The 21,610-nt window shown below is 45.2% G+C and overlaps 1 protein-coding gene across 8 annotated transcripts in view; it reads left to right on the forward strand.

The window, feature by feature from the left end:
- lrch3 (leucine-rich repeats and calponin homology (CH) domain containing 3) overlaps positions 1-21,610 on the forward strand; it is a 31,649-nt gene that overhangs the window by 782 nt on the left and 9,257 nt on the right. For 2 of the 8 annotated variants that reach the window (XM_042064368.1, XM_042064369.1), the window contains exons 2-18: positions 6,978-7,122; positions 7,573-7,699; positions 8,779-8,884; positions 10,563-10,699; positions 11,704-11,810; positions 13,344-13,437; positions 14,181-14,310; positions 14,813-14,964; positions 16,427-16,503; positions 16,800-16,848; positions 17,262-17,381; positions 18,033-18,080; positions 18,739-18,792; positions 19,714-19,794; positions 20,384-20,455; positions 20,731-20,764; positions 21,133-21,246. In XM_042064368.1, coding sequence (XP_041920302.1) covers positions 6,978-7,122; positions 7,573-7,699; positions 8,779-8,884; positions 10,563-10,699; positions 11,704-11,810; positions 13,344-13,437; positions 14,181-14,310; positions 14,813-14,964; positions 16,427-16,503; positions 16,800-16,848; positions 17,262-17,381; positions 18,033-18,080; positions 18,739-18,792; positions 19,714-19,794; positions 20,384-20,455; positions 20,731-20,764; positions 21,133-21,246 — 1,647 coding nt within the window. The remainder of the gene's footprint in view (positions 1-6,977; positions 7,123-7,572; positions 7,700-8,778; positions 8,885-10,562; positions 10,700-11,703; positions 11,811-13,343; positions 13,438-14,180; positions 14,311-14,812; positions 14,965-16,426; positions 16,504-16,799; positions 16,849-17,261; positions 17,382-18,032; positions 18,081-18,738; positions 18,793-19,713; positions 19,795-20,383; positions 20,456-20,730; positions 20,765-21,132; positions 21,247-21,610) is intronic. The other 6 variants (XM_042064371.1, XM_042064370.1, XM_042064372.1 and 3 more) reach the window with 6 other exon arrangements.

Below are 21,610 nucleotides of genomic sequence, written 5' to 3' on the forward strand. Positions count from 1 at the left end.
TTTGCGTACTTTGTTCAAATGACGTTTCTCTAGCGCATTTAAATTTAGCCTGCTAACATTAGCAAGCTAGTGTCCCATGTTTTTATCAATGTAGTCTGTCAAATCGTTTGTTTTGGGAGGGACGCCGCGTTAAGCTTAACGTTAATCTCTCAGAGCGTCCGTCACAATTGAAGGATTGTCTTAATTTAAAACGTGTCAGCTATTCAATATTCACATAATGTCAGTGTTGTTAATTAAAATTAAAAGCCCAAATCACAGTTGTGGATTTCGTACAGAACTTCATAATGCAGTGTAACAGAAATGTGAAGTAGCCTAATTTATTCTAACTGATGTGAAAAAAAAACCTTCTCGTTGGAATGCAGGTGTGTACCATCGCACGTGATTTCGCCATCAAAACAAAGCTGATAACAGACCTTGCTGTTTTTACCGTGTGTAGCTTGAGGCATTAGTGGATGCCAGGCCAATTACTGTTACATCCACCAAATTAGGATGTATGTGAAGGCTCTGATGTAAGCTAACGGCTGAGCAGGATGTATTTAAACCTTTGTGTTATTCTAATGGTGGCATGAACAGGGATTGTGTGTGTGTGTGTTTGTGCGCGCGCGCGCGTGTGCATGTTTTGCTCAGAATTTTCTTTTTCTTTTGGTCTCATGTGTGTCAGGTAGCATTGAAGAGTGGGGTAGTACAGATGTTGAATGAAGGTGGCAAGCCTGACTTCTGACACTGTCGTGCATTCCCGTTGTGTGCTCCAGACTGTCATCTAGTGCCACTACACACACACACACACACACACACACAGTATGTGTTTGCTCTTCCTGTTTGGCTGTCTCATTCCTTTGTAGGATATTTTGGGCACGTCAACTTTTTTCCCCCTCTCTCGCTCCGTCTCTCTCCAGCCTATTCCAGCAGTGATTTTTACTGAAGGCATATGGTCTCTCTTTCTCCACATGAGAATTATAGCTTTGGTATAGTCTCAGTTTAAGGGTTCTGGCAAACTGGTCCCCAGTCAGGGCAGTCGCACTGCTCTTGTGTCCCCACCAGCATCCCACTGAATGTGGGCCAGCATTGATCGTGTGAGAGCTTCGTTGACCCCTGTGGGGTCAGTAACACTGTCTCACATATGGGTGACAGACACAGTGGGTGTCTGGGCCCCTGAGTCGGAGGGAGAGGAGGAGGAGGGAGACAGACAATGTGATGGTGAATGGGGCTGAGAGATTCCGATTATGGAGCCTCTGTGGTTGCCTGGACCTCACTCACGGTGATGTAACGGATTACAGAGTACTGTGAATCTGAAATTGAAACAGTTCAAGAGCAGAAAGGTGTCTACAGAGGATTTAATTTGAACTAGCAAAATGTGCTCAGTGTCAGAAAAGGAACTAAAGAGGACAGAGAGGTTGGGGGCGGGGGCAGTGGTGGGGAAGAGGGTGAGAGCGAGAGAGCAAGCGTGATGTTCCTCCTCGCGCACAGGGACACCCTTGTGTTTTGATGTCTGCTGCGTGTCACATGAAGCAACTGATTAATCCCATCAATTCTGGGCCAAACAACAGAGGTAGAATAGCTGGGCGTGCAGCTGCGCACGGAAGGCAGAATTCCGTCAGGTCTGTAAGCACAAAGAAAAATAATAATACAGTTTCAAAAAATATAATATAAGAGTATCTAGCTACATGGTAATATTATGTGCTACCTTTGTAAGGATTTGGTGAGATCTTATTATGCATTTGCAATGCTTTGTCTTTTGTTGTTGTTTGTGCCAGAGCTTGTTTATTCATATTGTATGTTTTTTTGTGTTTTGGGGAATGACTCTCACATCCACTCCTGGAATCTCTGCCGCAGGGGGGAACAGAAAAGCTTGGTGTGTGTATGGGTGTGTGTGCCTGTGTGTGATCAGACAGATAGAATGTTTGTATCTTTTGGAGAAGCGGGATAGGGTATCCTAGCCCAGTGTGTGTGAGTGTGGTGCTCTTGCCTTGGGGCGCCACACTGATCACTCTTGTCTGTGTGCACTGAGGAATTGGAGCGCATGCTTATTGGTGTGTGTGTGTGTGTGTGTGTGTGTGTGTGTGTGTGTTGAGGCCCGCACAGTGCAGTGTTCTCCCCTTGTTGCTCTGGAGCAGCTCCAGTGCTTGCTGCCAAAGCTGCTCACAAAAGAAAGCAAGGGACAGGAAGTAGGGAGGGCATCTCAGGCAGAAGAAAGGAGAGGCCTAGCTCGCTCTCGCTCTCGCGCGCACTCACTCACTCGCTCGCTAGCTCCCACGAACTTGGCTCTGTAACTTCAACTCCCAGGCTGGAGCAGGAGCAGTGGCAGGCCAACTCTGTCCCTACTGGAGCTGTTTTCCCTGGGGTTTGATCAGCTGGGCAGAAACCTGCAAACTGCAGCTTTGTTTACCCACCAGCGGCCTGACGCCTGGGGCTGGCCCCGCTCTGTTTATCGCAGGGAGGAGCTCACCGGAGAAATTACACAATTACCCGATTAGGGAGAACTAGTGGAGTCAAGAGGTGACGAGAGAGAGAGTGAGAGAGGAGAGAGGGAGGGAGGAGATAAAGATGGAGAGGGAGAACGAGATGGAGTGAGACAACTCTTAACCTGTTTACAAGCAAGTAGAATGTCATGTTTTGAGCATATTCCTGTTTACATAGCAATAGACATTATTCCGAATAAGTCAGCTACGCAGCCTACAAATAAGCATTCTGTGGGAATTGAGCATGCGCAGGCCTACAACACTCTTCCTTCTGGGAGCATATTCCGTTTAAGGTGTTTTCATGACCCAATATTCCGTTTAAAACAGGTATATACTAGGGTGTGCAAACAGTATATTAGTAAACCAAATATGGCCTTTTTCAGTTTATTTCAATCAGAATAAGGTGTTTACAAGACACGCATATTCGGTTTATTCCCAATAAACTGATTTGAGACCGTTTATTGGCTGCATGATAACGTGATGAGCAGGAGACACAGAGAGAGACAGAGGCATAGAGAGGTGACGGACATTACCCGTGGCCTGGTGGATCTCTTGGCTTCCCCATGCTGGAGTATGTCCACCACAAACATGGCACTGGTGGCCTGACATGGTCACTGAATTGTTGTCCAGACGGCTCATGCTGCCCTGTTGAAATGATGCATATCAGCATCACAGCTTTTGCCCAATAAGTGCTGATTCATTCTCACTGAGGACGAATGAACATTTTGTCACCCTTACTTAGTCAGGTCACTACAATACATGACGGAGTGACCTGTATTTCAGTAAAAAAAAAAATAGGCTAATGCTAGCGTTGACCCCCTGGAGTTACAGAGAAATGCTGATGAACAGTGAGAAGAAAAAAGGTGCCGAAGATGAATAGATGTGATTTGTGATTTTTGTCCGCCTAAACGAATAGAAAACTGAACTGTGTGTGAAATGAATGAACACGGAGTAATGAGATGGCTGAACAGGAAGATCCCCCCCAAAGCAAGACCCAAGTTAGAAAGCAGAACAAAGTATTCCTCTTCTCATGGGTGCCTCATCATCATGAAAGAAACAGGCCAGAATGCCACTGAGAGCAAGAGGACTGTGAGGGCTGGCGGTTAGGAGTGAGTGAGGCTCTGAGCACACAACTCTGTGTGAGGTTCCCTTAAATCGTGCTTGCGTTCCTTTCCGGATCTTTCTGTTCAGGACATGCTGGAGTTATTGTGTAAGTGCAGAGGGGATGATATAACGCCTTCAGGTCTCATTATGTCTTAACCACCACTGGAACAAGAAGGGGGGGTGGGGGGGGGGGCAGCCATTCGTGCACTTGCCGCTGCTATCATTGGCTCTGTAATGAGGGAATGCAGAAGACGCATAGCCTCCCAAACCCCAGCCTTTTTCCTTTTGGTTTGGCTGTGTGTTGCCGTTAGTGCCTTGAATGCTACAGAACCTCCAGCGCAACAACACGGGAAAGAGACAACATGTTTTATTCCCCAAAGAAGTTTTTGAAGGCCTTGTGGAATGTGTTTTGCTTCAAGTCTACTAAGGAGGATGTGGCTCTCTTCTGATGCCACCTGAACTGAAGTGTCATGGCAAATTAAGTCACTGTTATTTGGGATGTCATAGTCTAGGCAGGTCATATTCACTCAAGGGAGGCTAGCAGTTGTGACCTGCTAACAGTAAGTGAGTTGTAACACGAAAGAGGTTGTGGTTGTGGTATGTGGTTGGTTTTTAGGCAGGTAAAGAAATCTAGGAGGCCTGTGCCCATTCACAACCATACTAAATTGTCAGCTCAGTAATGGAATAGACATGACTTACTGAAAAACATGACACGCTCAAACATGGAGTGATTGAGGATGACACCATGCTCCATAAACACATAGACTCAGGCACGGACATGCACCAAGCGCGCTCGGCTCCTGCAGAAACAAATTACACTCACGTGTATACTCACACACACACACTAGATTGCAGTCTCTGTTGGCCGATTATGTAAGTCAGTCCCAGAGATCTGATTATGGTGTAACTGATTCAATGTTTGTGTGTGTGTATCAGTTGTATGTTGATAGTGTGTGTGTGTGTGTGTGTGTGTGTGTGTGTGTGTGTGTGGACAGGGGGGGATCCCAGAGTAGGAAGCAGTCGTTGCTGAGCACAGAACTTCCTGTATCCCAAACCCGGATTCTGGACACAGCTGCACAGATAAATATAGACTGTTGCGAGCAGGGAAATGCATTAGTGGGCATAACACCTCGGAATTGTACAGTCATACCTCCAACAACAATAGATTGCCACATAAAGAAAGAGCATAAACATGCATTCGCAAGTGGCTTTGGCTCTTCATACAAGACCATGCTACAGCTAAGGAGAATTGGCCATCGGGAAATTGTGTGAAAAGGAAAGAATTGACCCAAGTGTATATTTTTCTGGAAAAATGCAACATTGCTCAAGAATACATAGTCAGTTCTCTTACCTCCTCCATCTTGGTACAGTTCAATGAGACCATTTGCCGGGTCAGTTGCGACACATAACACTCACGCACAGCTTCGAGGAAGCTCAGGCTGCTATCTCCTCAGTAATATCCTCCTTTATTTTTGTTTTGACTCTGGAGGCATGCTCACCCCGTGTCAGACTCCCACACTCTCCGCAGTGCTAAGTGCTCTTGGAACGGGCGTCTGGAGAATTGCTCCAAAGTGCATATAATTTGACTATTTTGGGAAGCAGAAGGAATTGGGCATTCGGAGCGCCGCGATTCCCGTGGCAGATAATGGAGAAGGAGCGCAGCGGCCCTGCTAAGATCAAAGCCCGGCGCTGAGGGTTTGGGAACGTTCCCTTCGGAGAGGAACGTAAATAAAGGCCAGCTCTTGTGTCGTTCCCCCCCCCCCCCCCCCCCCCGCTCCAGCGACACTACAATCGACCCCTTTGAGCGTTTTTCAGGCCCCGGTCGCTCCAAACCTCCACGGAGACGGGCAAACAGAACTCAGGGCTGACATTCACCGTCCTGACAGGCCCGCAGGAGCCCAGTGCGGCGGGAGATCTTTTCCTCCTTCTTCCTGTCCCTTTCCGTCTTCCTCTTGTTCTTTTTAACGACACACTCAGCATGTGGCGCAATAAAGAATGATGGCACACTGCATAAACACATGAAGTCAGGCACGGACATGCACCAAGCAAGCACGCTAGGCCGTGGTGTTGTATAAGCACACACACTCACAAACACACACTCTCTCTTCACACACACACACACACACACACAAATACACACTCGCTAGCGTTGAGCTTTGTGCCCTGGGCCGAGGAGGCTGATTATTTAGCTATGCAGCGTTGTGCTATTATTAGGCGTGGCCCCACACTGCCGCCTGTTCCTGCGATGAGCAGACAAAGCGCTACTCAGCCCCCTCAACGCTTTGATATGGCTCTGTGCGACAGAAAACCTGCGACTTTTATCTGCCTGTCAGGTTGGGCTCTATTTTCAGACATCATGGGGCTTGTGTGTGTGTGTGTGTGTGTGTTTGTGTGGGAGAGACTGGCGGGGGGGGGGGTTAGTAGTTGTGTTTATGTGTCTATGTATTTAGCTAAAGTCCGTTTTTTTATTGCAGCCCATAGGTATATAGGGTAAAAAATGGCGTGTAAACTACAAAGACTTAGCATGGCCTCAACGCCACTGCAGGGCTGTGAACTTCTCTTACCCTCTGTGTCATTCAACAGGCCCTTTGGAAAGCCATGGGAAGCTTTATCAGAGATCCCTGGGTGTACAATTCTTTCTTTCACTTACTCCCTTTCTGTCTCTCGCTCACCCTTCATCTCTCTCTCTTTCTCTCTCCTCTCCCACATGCTCTCTCTCCCCTTCTCTCTCTCTCTCTCTCTCTCTCTCTCTCTCTCTCTCTCTCTCTCTGAATGTGGTCTGAGTCTGGGGCAAGGGCTGGGCTGATACTAATCTGCATGTTGTCTGCAGGGGACTGGTGGACAAGGCAGACGGCCGGTAGGGCAGTGTGGCCCTCTGCTTGTGCGCCTGTGTTCCTGTCTGGGTACATGTGGAGCATGTGTGGGGCATCTGTGGGCTCAGCTGAGGAGATGGACAGACAAGAAAAAAAATGAAAGGAGGAATTGCGGGGTGGGGAGGAGAAATATGGAAATAACTGAAAAAGAAGGAAAGAAGTCAGGGAAATGGCGGGGGGTTAGAGAAAGTGTGAAAGAAAGATAGAAAGAAAGAAAGAAAGAGAGGATTCAGCTGGGTTGTGAGGAGTGGAGCGCGTCGCCACGGCAACTCTCTGGGCTCAGGATCAGAGGCGGGAAGGCCAGCAGCTCGGTCTTCAGGCCTCACGGCTCAGGAATGGTACACACTTGTTTGGGGTTGTTTTTCAGCTAATTTTAGCACTCATTTGTTTTCTCTCTTTCCACTTGTTTTTTGTTTCCTCCTCTTCTCTTTGTCTCCTTTCTGTTTTTCACCTCCTCCTGTCTCCTTCCCCGGTTTTCTTTCTTTCTCTCTTTCTGTCTCTCTCACTTTCTCTCTCTCTCCCTTTTCTTCTATCTCTCTAGATCTGTCTCGGAATAGGCTGCCTGAGTTGCCAGTGGAGGTGTGCATGTTTGTGTCCCTGGAGAATCTGAACCTGTATCAGAACTGCCTACGCTCTCTGCCTGACAGCCTAGTCAACCTGCAGGCCCTCACCTACCTAAACATCAGGTAATCTACACTGTGGCTGTGACAAATACACACAGAAGGCTATACATGTAACATGTATTTCACAGATACATTTTTATAGGATATGTTTAATAATATGTTTAATTAAAGTGTGTTTAATTAAATTGACATGTGATAGATATCTACAGTTCACAGGACATATCAGTTCCTGTTTGTGTGTGTGTGTGTTTTCTCACCCATGTGCTGCACCATCTGAACCTATTTATCAGTTCTAGTTCCTCTTTCGAGAATTGTGCAACTAAACGGATCCACATGGTTGGCCCACTTAGGGAGGATTGAAGTTTCCCTTCCACCCGGAAAAATACACCTACACACCAACACCTACTAATATTTATTCTCTCTCTCTCTCTCTCTCTCTCTCTCTCCCTCCCCACTCTTATCTGTCAATCTATCTTTCCTCTCCTCCTCTCTCTCTTTTTTTCTCCCGTCTAGTCGGAACCAGTTGTCCACGTTACCCGCTCCAGTGTGCAGCCTGCCGTTGAAGGTCCTGATCGCCTGCAACAACAAGCTGGTGTCCCTGCCCGAGGAACTGGGCCAACTCCGACAGCTCACTGAACTGGTGGGCATTCGGCACCCACAGTCACATGACACACTTACACACTGCTCCAAAAATAAATTAAGCGAACACTTCAGTCACACATTGGATCGGTAGCCATTGATCAGACATTTGTTAGGTTTTGAGCACAGGTGAAATTGTGTTGAGGTGATTGTTTGTTTTTTGCAAGGACTGTCAGCTTTTGAGAATGTTGTTTGAGAATGGAGAAAAGGGTAGACGGTTTCAAAAAATGTATTATAGCAATTCTGAAAAAATGTATGTGTCCCCGTTTTTTAGCAGTGTAAATGATTATTGTCATTAAAGGAGAAATCCGGCAATTTTTCAAATAGATCTCCATTTCTCGAGATCACTGAGTACTGTCTACGGAAAAACCCAGAAAACAGTTGGTTTTACCTAGCTTGAGTTGCTGGAGCCAACATTTAGAGCTTCCAGACAACTACAATGCTACACTCTGGGGGCATGATCATGAGCCCCCATGTTCATGCCCCCAGAGTGTAGCACTGTAGCTGCCAGGCTAGTATTTCTCCTGGTTACAGAGTTATGTTGACAGACCTATTTTGCATACTTGATATAAGCCCTTATTATTATTTTTTTTTTTTTTTTTTTGAAGATTCATGTCTGTACATGCATGGAGCATGCCAGACTACACTGAATGATGGACATAGACATGGTTAGTTAGCTGGTTTTACGAGCATAGATAAGTCTAGTACTTGACTAAAAAAGGGCTTCAATGAAGGTGTCGTTTGGTCAAGGACTTGACTTCATCCATGTATGGGAAAGTGGCCACTTTATATATACATATATACTGAATATAAGCGTCTGCTAAATGATATAACCATAAAGAGTTGGGAAGGACACTATATATATATATATATATATATATATATATATATATATATATATATATATATATATATATATATATATACATACACTGTATATGTGTATATATATGTTGTCCTTTCCAGCTCTTTGAGAATCAGGTGTATTAAGTTGGTTGATGCAGAATGCCTGTCCAGTTTCAGTGTATGTTGGTGCTCGTGCGTTTGTCTGACACTTTGATGTGTTTTCGCTGGGAGCAGGACGTGAGCTGCAATGAGATCCAGACTCTGCCTTCCCAAGTGGGGCAGCTGGAGGCTCTGCGGGACCTTAACATCCGCAGAAACCACCTGGCACGCCTGCCCCCAGGTACAGCACAGAGTGTGTGTGTGTGTGTGTGTTGACATCTGGTGACAGTTGCACCTTGTTGCACTGAGCATGGTTCTATTGCTTGAGCTGTGTTTGAAAAGACTCTGATGTTCTACAAGTTGTAATGTTTTGGTGATTTGTGTTATGGGTTGTTGTGTTCATGCTGATAACACTGAAGTAAGGCCATGTGTTTACTACTGTGCTGTGTGCATTTGTGTTGATGCTGATAACCATGTGTTTACTACTGTGCTGTGTGCGTTTTAGTGTTATGCATTTGCCCTGTAATTTTACATGTTCACTGTTTTGTTAATGTTGTGGTAATGGTACCTAGGAGAGGGGCTGGAAATCAGTGCAGTTAAGTATTGAGATAGTTGAGAGTTATTGAATCGCATTAGATGCCAATCAGTCTATTGGTTTAATTAGTAGTGTTTTAAATATGCTTTGAATTTAGTGCTTTATGGTCAGTAGTGTAACAAAATCAGTTGCATCCATACTGAGTCCGCTGAATGGTCATGACAAGTCCCTAATTATTTGTTTGTTGTTTGTATTTATTTATTTATTTATTTATTTATTTATTTATTTATTTATTTATTTATTTTTAGTTAAGCAAGATTCTAGTCACAAATTCATACAATATTAAGGAATCATTGTATTTTGGGATTCGAATCTTTAAATCTTTTTTGTGAAATTAAAATGAATCCTTGATGATTCCCACTAATATAACTTTATCATTCCGCAACTTTATGCAGTGCTCAATTCCGATTGGTCTTTTTTGTGTTTTCTTAAGCTTCATCTGAACATTAAAGCCTGAACATTCTCTCCAAAATTCAACCTAGGGTCTTTTTGTGAATTTACCCGAGTCAAACCTTCGTTTAAAAGCATAATTACGTTGGAAGCGCCACTTTTAAGATTGATCGTATTGTCGTTTTCGGGTCAAATGGCCTTTTGAATGGGATTGCTAGGGGAACAACTCACTTGGTTTTTCTGCTTGCCGCCATCTTGCCAGTCAAGAAGTGAGTTGTACAAAATCTTTTTTGTACAAAATGCACAATGTTCTCAATGCTCGAGTCAATGTGTAGAGACCCTGGTGATACTTCGGTCAAAGTTTCATGTTGTGTCGAGCCTTCTTAGTGTTTTAAAAATAGCTATTTTGACGCATAATGCATCAAAATAGTAGTGCCCGTAGCACTCCCATTCAAAAGGCCATTTGACCCAAAAACAACAATACGGTCAAGCTTAAAAGTGGCGCTTCGGACGTAATTATGCTTTTAAACGAATGTTTGACTCGGGTACATTCACAAAAAGAGCCTAGGATGCATTTTGGCGAGAGTTACGCTTTAACCCCTGCCATAGGCAACCACTCTTTGTTACATCATTAGCTGTGAAGTTCTGATGGGCTACACAGAAGCTTGTTAGCTAGTTATTAAACTGTAGTAATATGATTTAGCATTGATATTAATTGATTTTGAACATGAAGCTCTGTAAAAGTTGGGACAATGTACAACCAGTAAGCCATTATTGCACTATGAATCCTGTCATGGCAACACAAGACAGAGTCAGAATGTACTCAGCAGTAATGGCCACCTGGTTGTATATTCCTTCCCATAAATCTCTGTTGCGGTTTTGTGGCCTGTGGTTGTGATGTTCTGTTGACTGTGTTATGTTCTGTGCTGCTCAGAGCTGGCAGAGCTGCCTCTGGTGCGTTTGGATTTCTCCTGTAACAAGGTGACGTCCATCCCCGTCTGCTACCGCAACCTCCGACACTTACAGAGCATTGTGTTAGACAACAACCCCCTACAGAGCCCCCCTGCACAGGTAACACACACACACACACATACACACACACACACACGCTCAGTTTGTACACAAATACACAGATACTTGCTCTATCACACACACACACAGACACACTCACACGCAAAAACACAAAGCTTTGCTAACTGAGTCTTAAGGTGTTGTCTGCTTGATTTACAATAGAGTCCCGAAGTGTGACGTAACGTTTCCATGACCGCAGAATCACTGGATCTAAACAAACTTTCGAAGTGCCATAAATAGCATTGAATTTAGACATGTGGCATCATTTCTAGCTAATAAAAATAAATATATCCATTTAAACATGTTTTACCTGCTAGGCAGCAGCTTAGCCACATAACACGGATTCCCTGGCAGGTGTAATAGAAAGAAACAAAATTCCAGTGGATATTTCACGTCTTCTCAAAGACTGGCGGCTGTTAAGAGCGACGTTTTTTGCCAAAAAAATAAAGCCAAAACACGTCTGTGAATTTAAGGATTTTAACCGCATGCTGTGAAGTTACATGCAGGTCTTTTTTACGGAGGAAACCCATGCTAAAATAAAACTCTGTAGTCACGAATTTGATCGTGTTGGTATGAATATATGTTGTAGTATGTGATTCCTACAGTGTAAAAAATATACTAACGTCTTAGAAACTTTGTAAAATCATTGAAATAGATTAAGAAAGCCACCGCTATGGCGATTTCAATGGTTAGATTGATTTGTTTAGATCCAGTGAAATTGCTGCCTTGGCAACGCTACGTCATGGCTTCGGGACTCTATTGAAGTCGTTATTAACATTATTAAAAACCCACATAGCTGTACCTGAAAACTACAGTAATTGACCAACCCACATCCTTAAACAGGACAAATTGCTTTTGAAGATTGTTTGCAAACACACACACACTCACAATGACGCACACAGTCCAGCCTCCAGTGGAAAAGATGATCTGAATGGAGCGATTGGTGTGGTTGAGTTGTGTCGGGACATGTTAGTCATGCGTTCTGTTCTCCTGTCTCCTGACAGATCTGTATAAAGGGGAAGATCCACATATTTAAATATCTGAACATGGAGGCGTGCAAGACAGCACCTGACCTCCCAGACTACGACAGGAGACCACTATTCGGGAACTGGTAAGGGACAGACACACACACACACACACACACACACCATAGTAGACTATATGTATATAGTCTTATCTGAGATCTTTTGGCCATTCATTGCATGAGTCATACAGACAGGTTAAGTTTCTTGCATCAGATATAGTTTCTTGGATCAGATATAATGCACACATTTAACACACTGAAACAGCCACTCTTCCTCACTCTTAAACACACTGCATTTAACACACTGAAACATTCACTTTCTCACTCACTCTTATACACACTGCATTTAACACACTGAAACATTCACTCTCTCACTCACACACTGCATTTAACACACTGAAACATTCACTCTCACCCTCACTCTTACACACACAGACAGTTAAACAGTCTCAAACAGTGTGTGCTCTGTCACTTGCTCCATTCTGCCTCCTGCCTGTGTAAAGAGACTGTCTGTGTTTAATCGAGTACACACACACACACACACACACACAGGCATGTCGAATGCCAGCAGCAACGCTGAAGGGGGCAGCCCTGGAAACAGCTGTTTACTGAGAGACAGCTGTAGAACACCAGAGGAGGGGGCACTATGTTTCCCCTATCTGTCTCTCTGTTTCTCTCTCTCTCACTCACACACACACATGCTCGCTCTCTCTCTTTCTTGCTCATTTTCTAAATTGCTTTCCTGCAACCCTTTTCTTTTTTCTTCTTTTAGAGCATCGTCTCCCTCATTGCCATCATCTCCTTCTGTCATCTCTTTTTCTAACCTTTCTTCTCCCTTCTTACTTTTCTACCTCGGATAGACAGACAGATGCACCCACCCACGCACGCACGCACACACACACACACACACACACACACACACACACACACACACACACACACTTACACTCACACTCAGACAGTGCCATCACTTGTACTGTGTTACTGTGTTGTCAGTTGGTGTCCAAAGGAAGTGCCCAGAGGAGGCTGTGCGGATGTGGGTCAGCAGTAAAGGAAGCGCTGGACACTGCTAGCAGGAGTGGGAGGGAGACATGCAAGCCTGGGGGGTGGGAGTAGGGAGTAGGGAAAAGATCACAGGGCGGGGCAAGTTGCCAGAGGCTCTGGCTGGACATCCATCAGCAGCACCTTTATGTCAGATATGTTCTTGTGCATCACACATGTGCATATGCTGAGCCTACACCCTCCAGAGGTCTACTGCATGCCCAGAACACCTGAATACTACACACACACACACACACACACACACACACACACACACACACACACACACACACACACACACACACACTGTGTATTCACTCTCTCACTCATTTTCAGGGCTCCTTAAAAGTTTTAGGGAGCAAGTGAGTAGTAGAATAACAATTTTCTTAGCGGCTACTCTGAATATAGTATAATACTTTTTAATAAAAAAATAATTTTTATTTTTAAACAAGTGGCTCTGGGACCAGTTGGACCTGGAGAAAGAATTATCGGCACGTTATTGCATCATGACTTAACAACCGGATACTGCAGACAGATGTGTTTGTGTCTGATGTGTGTGTGGTGATGGTTTGTCTGCAGTGTGGAGGAACTGTATCCCGGCCGGCCTTATGGAGCACTGGACTCTGGCTTCAACAGCGTGGACAGCGGAGACAAGAGATGGTCAGGCAATGAGGTAATACACACACACACACACACACACACACACACACACACACACACACACACACACACACACAACCAGCAGTTGTGCTCTGTTCCATGAAGTTGTCGATCATAAGTTCTGTCGTTTATTAACTTCTAGCTAGCAAACAAATATTGTCCCTAGCATTTTAGGCATAACTTTGTCAGGCTGAGACTACTGATATCTGCCCATGGAGAAAAGGATTTTGAGCGTTCAGTCAAACCTTGATCTGATTAGGTCTATTAGATCATATGAACACGCACACACACGCACACACACGCACACACATACACACACACACACACACACACACACACACACACAACCAGCAGTTGTGCTCGGTTCCATAAAATTGTCAATCATAAATTCTGTTGTTAATTAACTTCTAGCTAGCAAACAAATATTATCACACACACACACACACACACACACACACACACACACACACACAATAACACAGCTGTTCCCAGAGGGCAGACAGCCACGTGCGACCCCTGAGCCTAAGTGACGTATTTCGCACATGTTGACCTCCGGGAGCTCATCGCCCTTCCTGTCTCTGTGCTCTTCTTTTGTCTTCTCATCCCTTGCTCTCTCCCTTTAATGCTTCCCCTCCCGTGTCCCCCTTTCCTCCATGGCTTTTTCCTGTCTGCACTCGTCCCACCCTATCCCTCCATCCATCCCCCCATTCCTCCCTCCCTCCCTCCCTCTCTCTCTCTCCCTCTGTCCCCCTGCAGCCGACGGACGAGCTGTCGGACCTGCCTCTGAGAGTGGCGGAGATCACCAAAGAGCAGAGGCAACGGAGGGAGAGGGAGAGGGAGCGCGGCGACGAAAGCAAACACAGCTCGGTCGTCGCCAACGGCACATGTGAGATACTTCCTCTTTTTGTGTGTGTGTCTGTCTGTCTGTCTGTCTGTCTGTGTGTATGTCCTGTGTGTGTTTGTGTGTATCTTTGCATGTTTATTCATGAGTGTCTGTTTGCATGTTTGTTAGTGTGCGTTAATCATTGTCTGTGTGTGAGTGTACGCGAGAAGGACACCACAGATTTGTTCCAAAATGGGCTGTTTAAATGATAACATAGTTTTAGAATAGCAGTGCTTTCAACACAGTCAACATTTCAACACTAAAATGATAGTTATTTTCTTATTCCACAGTGGAAATGAACAGTGGGATGAGTGTGATTGTGGTCTTTTTGTGGTTTTCTTTTTTTTGTCTATCCCAAACCCTGTGTGTGTGTGTGTGTGTCTTTGTGTATGTGTGATTGTGTTTGCTCGCGTGCGTGTCAGTGTAAGTTGTTGTATGTGAGCCGCTTTGGATAAAAGGGTCTGCTAATTGTAAACGTGTGTGTCTGCCTGTCTCTCTTTGTCAGTGGAGTCGGAGATTGAGCAGATCGATTTCATCGACAGCTGTACAGGTGAGGAGGAAGAGGAGGAGGGCCGCAGCAGCAGGAGCCGGACGTCAGACGCCGTCAGCCTCAGCTCCCAGTTCATGGCCTACATAGAGCGGCGGATCACCAGAGAGGTGTGTGTGTGTGTGTGTGTCTATGTGTATGTTCCATGTGTTGTGCATGCATTACTTGAAAAGAACTAGCTCCAGTTATGTATGAACAGTGAAGGTAACAATCTCTTAAACATGTGAAAAACGTGAACTTGAAGAAGTGAAAATTGAACAATATGAACTATGAATATTGAACAACTTGAAGCTACATCTATAAGTGTGAACATGCTTAACAAAATATGGGAACAAAACATGGGAACTAAACATGCATTACGAATATAATCAGTGCGAGCCATGTGCTTGTTTCCCTGCAACAAGAAGCTTCCATCTGGGGGTGATGGAAGACAGTGACACCCTCAGTGTGTTTGAAATGTCCAGTCGATTGCGCAATTTGGTCTTAGTTGCCGTCATTGCCAAAAACCCGACTGGGGACCGCTGTGTTAGGGAAGGGTCGCGATTTTTGAATATCCAATAGTTAATTTAACTAGATGTACCGCAGAGCGGTACAAAATATGACCGCCGACCAGTCCAGCACATTTTTTCCACAAAAATAAATCATGCTGAAAGGCCTATATGATTCTAACTGTCTCACTAAATTGCATTATCCGCACTCAATTCTCACTGGTATCTGCTAGACAACAAGTACCAACATGATTAGTTCATAGATTTCACATGTAAAATTCATTTTATACAACCCCACCCCCATCTTGCCTGTTCATAATTCTGAGAAATTATTGAATTGTGTGCATGTGTGTGTTTGTCTGTGTGTGTGCGTTTATGTTTATGTGTGTGTGTGTGTGTGTGTGTGTGTGTGTGTGCGCGTGCTTGTGTGTTTGTCTGCGTATGTGTTTTTGTGCATGTGCATGCATGCATACATATGTCTACTGTGTGAGTATGTGTCATACGTATGATTACTGTGAATGTATGTGTGTGCGTGTGTATTTGTTTATGCACATGTGTGCACATGGAATGGGTTAACATGACCCCTGGAGGCAAACATACGGAAAGAATTGGTCATCCTAGGCCCTACGGTTCTCGAGATATTTACAGAAAACTGTGTCTGCCCTACCCTCCTTTTGGGGGGTCCAGTCCAGCGGGGGGGGGGCTAAAGATCAAAACGAAAAACGATGGTTCCATGCTATCCATGTGGGGTTACATGCCCACCAAGTTTCGTGTACCCCGGTCTTTCAGTGTCCCGGGAATCCTTGACGGAAATTTGGAAATGCGAAAAAGAAATATTTTTCATAATTATAGCATATTGAATAGCTAATGCAATAATAGTTTTGTCTCCAGAAATAAAGATATAAATAAATGAAATTTCCCAATGTGGGTGGCAGGGCAACTTTTGATTTATAGTCAACTAATTCTCAGTGATTATCAAATAGTATTTTTGCCTAGTGCATGTGTCTATGTGAATGTAAGTATGTCACTGTGTGTGCATATATTGTATGTCTACGATACTAAACCTACACTACACGCATTGTAGGGTTCTCCTGTGAAGTCCGGTTCTTCAAGAGATACGAGGACAGATGACCCGAGGCGACACGGTTCCCTCCAAAACAGGTGCATACACGACATCTCCCACTGCGTCAGTTTGCCCTCAGAGGAAACACACACACACACCTTCCCACATGCACCCACATGTCCATAGTAGTCCTATTATTATGCTCAGATGCTATTCATATTGGTATTTTTTACTGAAGGAGGTAAATAAAATAACATAAAACAAAGGAAAAACATTGTTAACTACTAACTGCTAAACTACTACTAACTACTAAATAATACACAAGGCTGTAGTTAATTAACAAATGATTGGGTGTTTAGATGTTTGTGTCACATTTCTGTGTTTCTCCCTGTAGAAGTGTTCCAGATGGAGCAAGTCCCACATCCTCTACAGCACAGGGCCAGGTAAGAGCTACTGCAGCTTCATACGTGTGTGTGTGTGTGTGTGTGTGTGTGTGTGTGTGTGTGTGTGTGTGCGCGAGATGGGAGGTAGCAGGCTATTGCACCTACTTTGTGTGTGTGTTGTGTGGTTATGTGTTTGTATGTTTGTGTGTGTGTGTGTGCACGCTTGAATGTGCAGGTCTCTATGTGAGTCTGTTTATGGGTGTGGACACGTGTTTATCTGTCTATTTTTGTGTTTGTCTATCTGTGTGTGGTCTTCGTATCTGTTGTGAAAATCTTTCCTAGTCTTTGAGTGCTTTAGTGTCTTCCTCTGCAAACTCTCTTGATTCATCTCTCTCTCTCTCTCTCTGTCTCCCTCTTTCTCTCTCTCTCTCTCTCTACACCTCTCTCTCTTTCTCCTCATGTCCATCTCACAGAGGTCAGGGGTCGGTGTGGAACGCGTGCGGCGGGAGGCCCAGCTGGCAGCGCTGCGGTACGAAGAGGAGCGGCACAAAACACGCTCCGTCCAGAGGGACGCCGTCATGAGCTACGTCAAGGTACACACACACACACACACACACACACACACACACACACACACACACACACACACAAACGCTACACAGCCATTATATGACAAATTGAGATATTCTTCATTCCAAAGAGAGGTCGTAATACTTGATGTCAATGTGCATGTGTACACACACACACACACACACACACACACACACACACACACACACACACACAGAATAAGAAATTGAGCTTCATCGCTGCACTTACGCACATGTTCACATCTGTACATACTTTCTCCCTCACACAGTCTCACAATGTCATACCTCACCTAATACCGTAGACCTCAGATTACCTTTGACACATCAGACAGACATCTCAGAAAAGCTCAGGGGGACTTCAGTGTGACCTTTGGCTAAACAGCCACAAGCTCAGTGTGTGGATTCACACCAATGGGCCCCCACAGACAGAAAATATGATTCACTTCTTGTCACACACATGCTCAGATTCGGACGTGCTTAATTGCAAGATTATATTACAAGAATGTCCAAAGTCATAAACACGCAGTCACGCACGCACACAGTAAACCTGAGACACTGGTCAATGAAACCAGCTGGTCATGACTATGACCAATTATTTGACACTCTGTGTGTGTGTGTGTCTGTGTCTCTGTGTGTGTGTGCGTGCGTTTACAGCACAAAGCCACCCAGAGCCCTACTAAGCTGAGCCCTACAGACGGCGAGGTGAGTGTGTATCTCTGTCCTCCTGAAGTCTCTGCAACAGATGGCACACATAGCAACAGTAGTAACCAGCGGTGCCCAGTTATTAAAACCCTCCAATAGGCCATGTCTGGAATCACTGCGGCAGTATTTCCACCTTCTGTTGCTTTTGTCTTGTTCTTGACAGTAGGGTGGTATTTTTTTCTGTGTGCTCTTGGCTCTCGTTGTCCCATTGAAACTCTGCTTTTTACTGTTTCTCTTCTTTACTTGAGTGTTCTCCCCTCCCTCTTTCATTCTATTCCTCTTTTTCACCATTCTGTCCATCCTCTACCATCATGCTTAAAGCCGGACCATATGTTGTAGCTGCCTTTCTGTACCCCTCGCATGTGTGTGTGTGTGAAAATGTGTTTGTGTACATCCGCTTGTGCACATGTCTGTCCATACCTGTGTGTCCAAGTGTGTGTGTGTCTGCATTGTGAGTGTGTGAGTCCATGATTGTTCCCGTGTGTGTGTGGTCCATATGTGTGTGTGCGTGTGCGTGTGTGTGTGTGTGCACACATGCGTGTCCATGTGTGTGTGTGTGTGTGTGTGTGTGTGTGTGTGTGCATGCGTGTCTTGGTGTGTGTGTGTCCGTGTGTATGTGTGTGTCCGTCCTCACTCCCTCTCTCCCCGTCCCTCCCAGACTGTGTACCCCTCCAGACGCTCTACCCACACGGATGACTCCGCCCTTTTCATGGTAAGAGTCTGACTGCACAGTGTGGCCCCTTCTCCCTGCTTACCCCGCCCCCTCCCCCATTCACACCCAATCACATCATCTCCCCCAAACTTTCCCCCAAACTTCCTCCTCGTAATCCCTTGTTATGATTGGTGGATGTAACAAGTACACACGATTCCATCACCAATCGTAGCAAACACCCAGTCATTAAGTCACAAAGTTAATCTTGATTTGCCTTGTCTGTACCTTGTCTGCCTCTTTGATAGTTTTAATGTTTTTCTTTGTGGAAGTAATATTGCATCTCTATTATCTATATCTGTCTATTATCTTAAGTAATGAGATAGTAATGCTTATATTGACTAGAATGATGAGCAGTGTGTAAGACAGTGATGGCGAGTGTCTACTAGGCAGGCGTTGTGCCTGTGGGGTTGTACTGTACTGTACTGTGTTGGGTTGCTGGGGTGTGTTCCTCCTCTGTGTCCCTACTGCCTGTCCTCAGCTGTGACTGGACTAACACGAGCTCCCTCTCCCTGCTGTGCAGTAACCTACCTGCCTACCCCGGCTCAAAGCTTCTGCTCTCTTCTGCTGTCCCCTCTCTCTTTCTCTCTTCCTCTCTCTCTCTGGCATTCCCTTCTGCTGTCCCCTCTTTCACTCTCTCCCTCTCTCGCTCTTTCTTTCTTTCTTTCTTTCTTTCTTTCTTTCTTTCTTTCTATGTCTCACTCTTTCACTCTGGCAATCTCTTCTGTCTGACACCTCTCTCCATCTCTCCCACCATTCCTGTCTCTCTCTTTCTCTCTCTCTCTATCTGTCTCTCTCTATGGTTCTCCCTTCTGACACCTCTCTCTCTCTCACTATCTCTGTCCCACTATTCCTGTCTCTCTTTCTTTCTTTCTCTCTCACTCTGTCTCTCTCTCTCTCTCTCGGCCTGGCCGCCTTTGCCAGAGCGAGTACCAGCCTCTCAGGGTGTTTGAGATAGACACTGACACCAACACTATAAAGAGGAGGCCAGGCACTCACAAGCAGGTGAAACAATCACACATACTTAAAACGTTTATACGCGCACACACACACACACACACACAAATAAACACGCACACATACACACACAACCTCTACCCACTTCCTCACACACACTCCCTCTCTCACACACAATGTGTCCACATATACTGAAATAGTGGTTACACAAATACACACATACACAGTGTTGTCTTGTGGCCTGTATCTGTGCTGCATGCTGTGTGTGTGTTTACTTCAATATATCAACAGAGTACTTGCACTGTGCTTGCAGTAATGGCTAACATTTAATATCTTTCTCCTTCTTTTCACGATCTTTCTTCCCCGTTTCATTCTTTCATTATTATTCCTTTTGTTTCGTCCTTATCTTCCTTCTTTCAATTTTCTCGATGTCTTTCTCATTTCGGTTTTAATCCCTGCTAATTTCATGTTTTATTGTTATGTAAATCTGTTTTTTTCTGTGTTCTTTTGTCTGTCTACATTTTCATCCTTTTTTTTATATATTCTTCTTCCTTTAAATGGTCATTTTTCTTCCTTTATTTTCCTTCCTACTTCGTTTCCTCCTCTTTGTCTTTTTGGCCCTGCGCTGCGCTTGTAGTCTCTGCCTGGGATGTCCATGGATGGGTGTGTCTCTCATGGCTCAGACACCGCCCCCTCCTGTCCACTGCAGGTACTGCTGCCAAGCAGGGAAGCTCAAGCTCTCACTGCTGAGAACCTATAATGGCTGCATAGGGACTTGGTCTGATTTGAGATTCAGTAGTGATGTAGCATTTAGGAATGTCAAGAGGATACACAGCTGGTAAAATGCTTAACCTTTGAAATGGCAGATTCAGTTATGCTCTAAAGATCTACAGGTTCACCATACGTTCACCATAAGTTTACCATACGTTTTAAATGATCTGCCTTTTTCTGTCCCATCTTGCCCCTTTTCTGGACTGTGCACAGCAAGGGGAAGACCGCTCACCTTTGGCACCCACAGGTAAGTGTCTGAGCCACTGGCTTGTGTGCATAGCAAGCATAGCACTTGCTACAGTCACCTTTTGCAGTGTCCTTTGCAGTTTGTTTAGGTCCCATTGTCCATTTGATGGAGTCTGCCGTTGTTTTGGCTCTCTGAGTATTATGTCTGTCTTGCATTATAAGCCTGTCCCATGCGGGTTCTTAGTGCTGAGCATTTCCCCACCCACGACCTCCCAAAACACACACAGAGACTCACACACACACCTCCACACAATATCCATTCACCTGCTAGTGCCTTCTCCATTCACTATCCACTGCTCACCAAATTCACCACCTCCCCACACTCTTTTCCTTCTCCGATTGGCCCACACGCCCATCTCTCGCCTGCAGCCCTCCAATCACCCTCTTACCCCGGTCCCACTGCACCGCCCTCCTGCCGCGGCCCCGCCCCGAGACCCGACAGCTTCCTGTACCGCCTCAGCCAGAGAGAGGAGAAGAAGAGAGGTGGGTGGTGATGACGGTGGTGGATGCGGAGGGGTCGCGACTCTTAGGGGACCCTCTGTGGCATGCTGTTAGACGCTCTGCTGACGACCACGTCGGAGAATGTCTAATAAGGGGAGAACCTTCACTCTCGGAACGCTTCCGGTGTGGTACTGCATCTAGGGGCGCTCGCGGGCGAGTCCAGAATGAATGGAGGTCTATGGAGCTGTACCCCTCAAAATCCACTTTTCTCAGGATATAATTTTTTTCAAGTAATTTGAATATTGTATTCGAAAGGGGAGGCAAAGACAATACACTTGGTTGAGTATTATATTTTCTAAAGTCACTTAATTGTTCTAAAAAGCCTTTCAAACGTGTCAATGACGTC

This window comes from Alosa sapidissima, chromosome 15 (assembly GCF_018492685.1).
Source record: "Alosa sapidissima isolate fAloSap1 chromosome 15, fAloSap1.pri, whole genome shotgun sequence".
NCBI lineage: Eukaryota > Metazoa > Chordata > Actinopteri > Clupeiformes > Clupeidae > Alosa > Alosa sapidissima.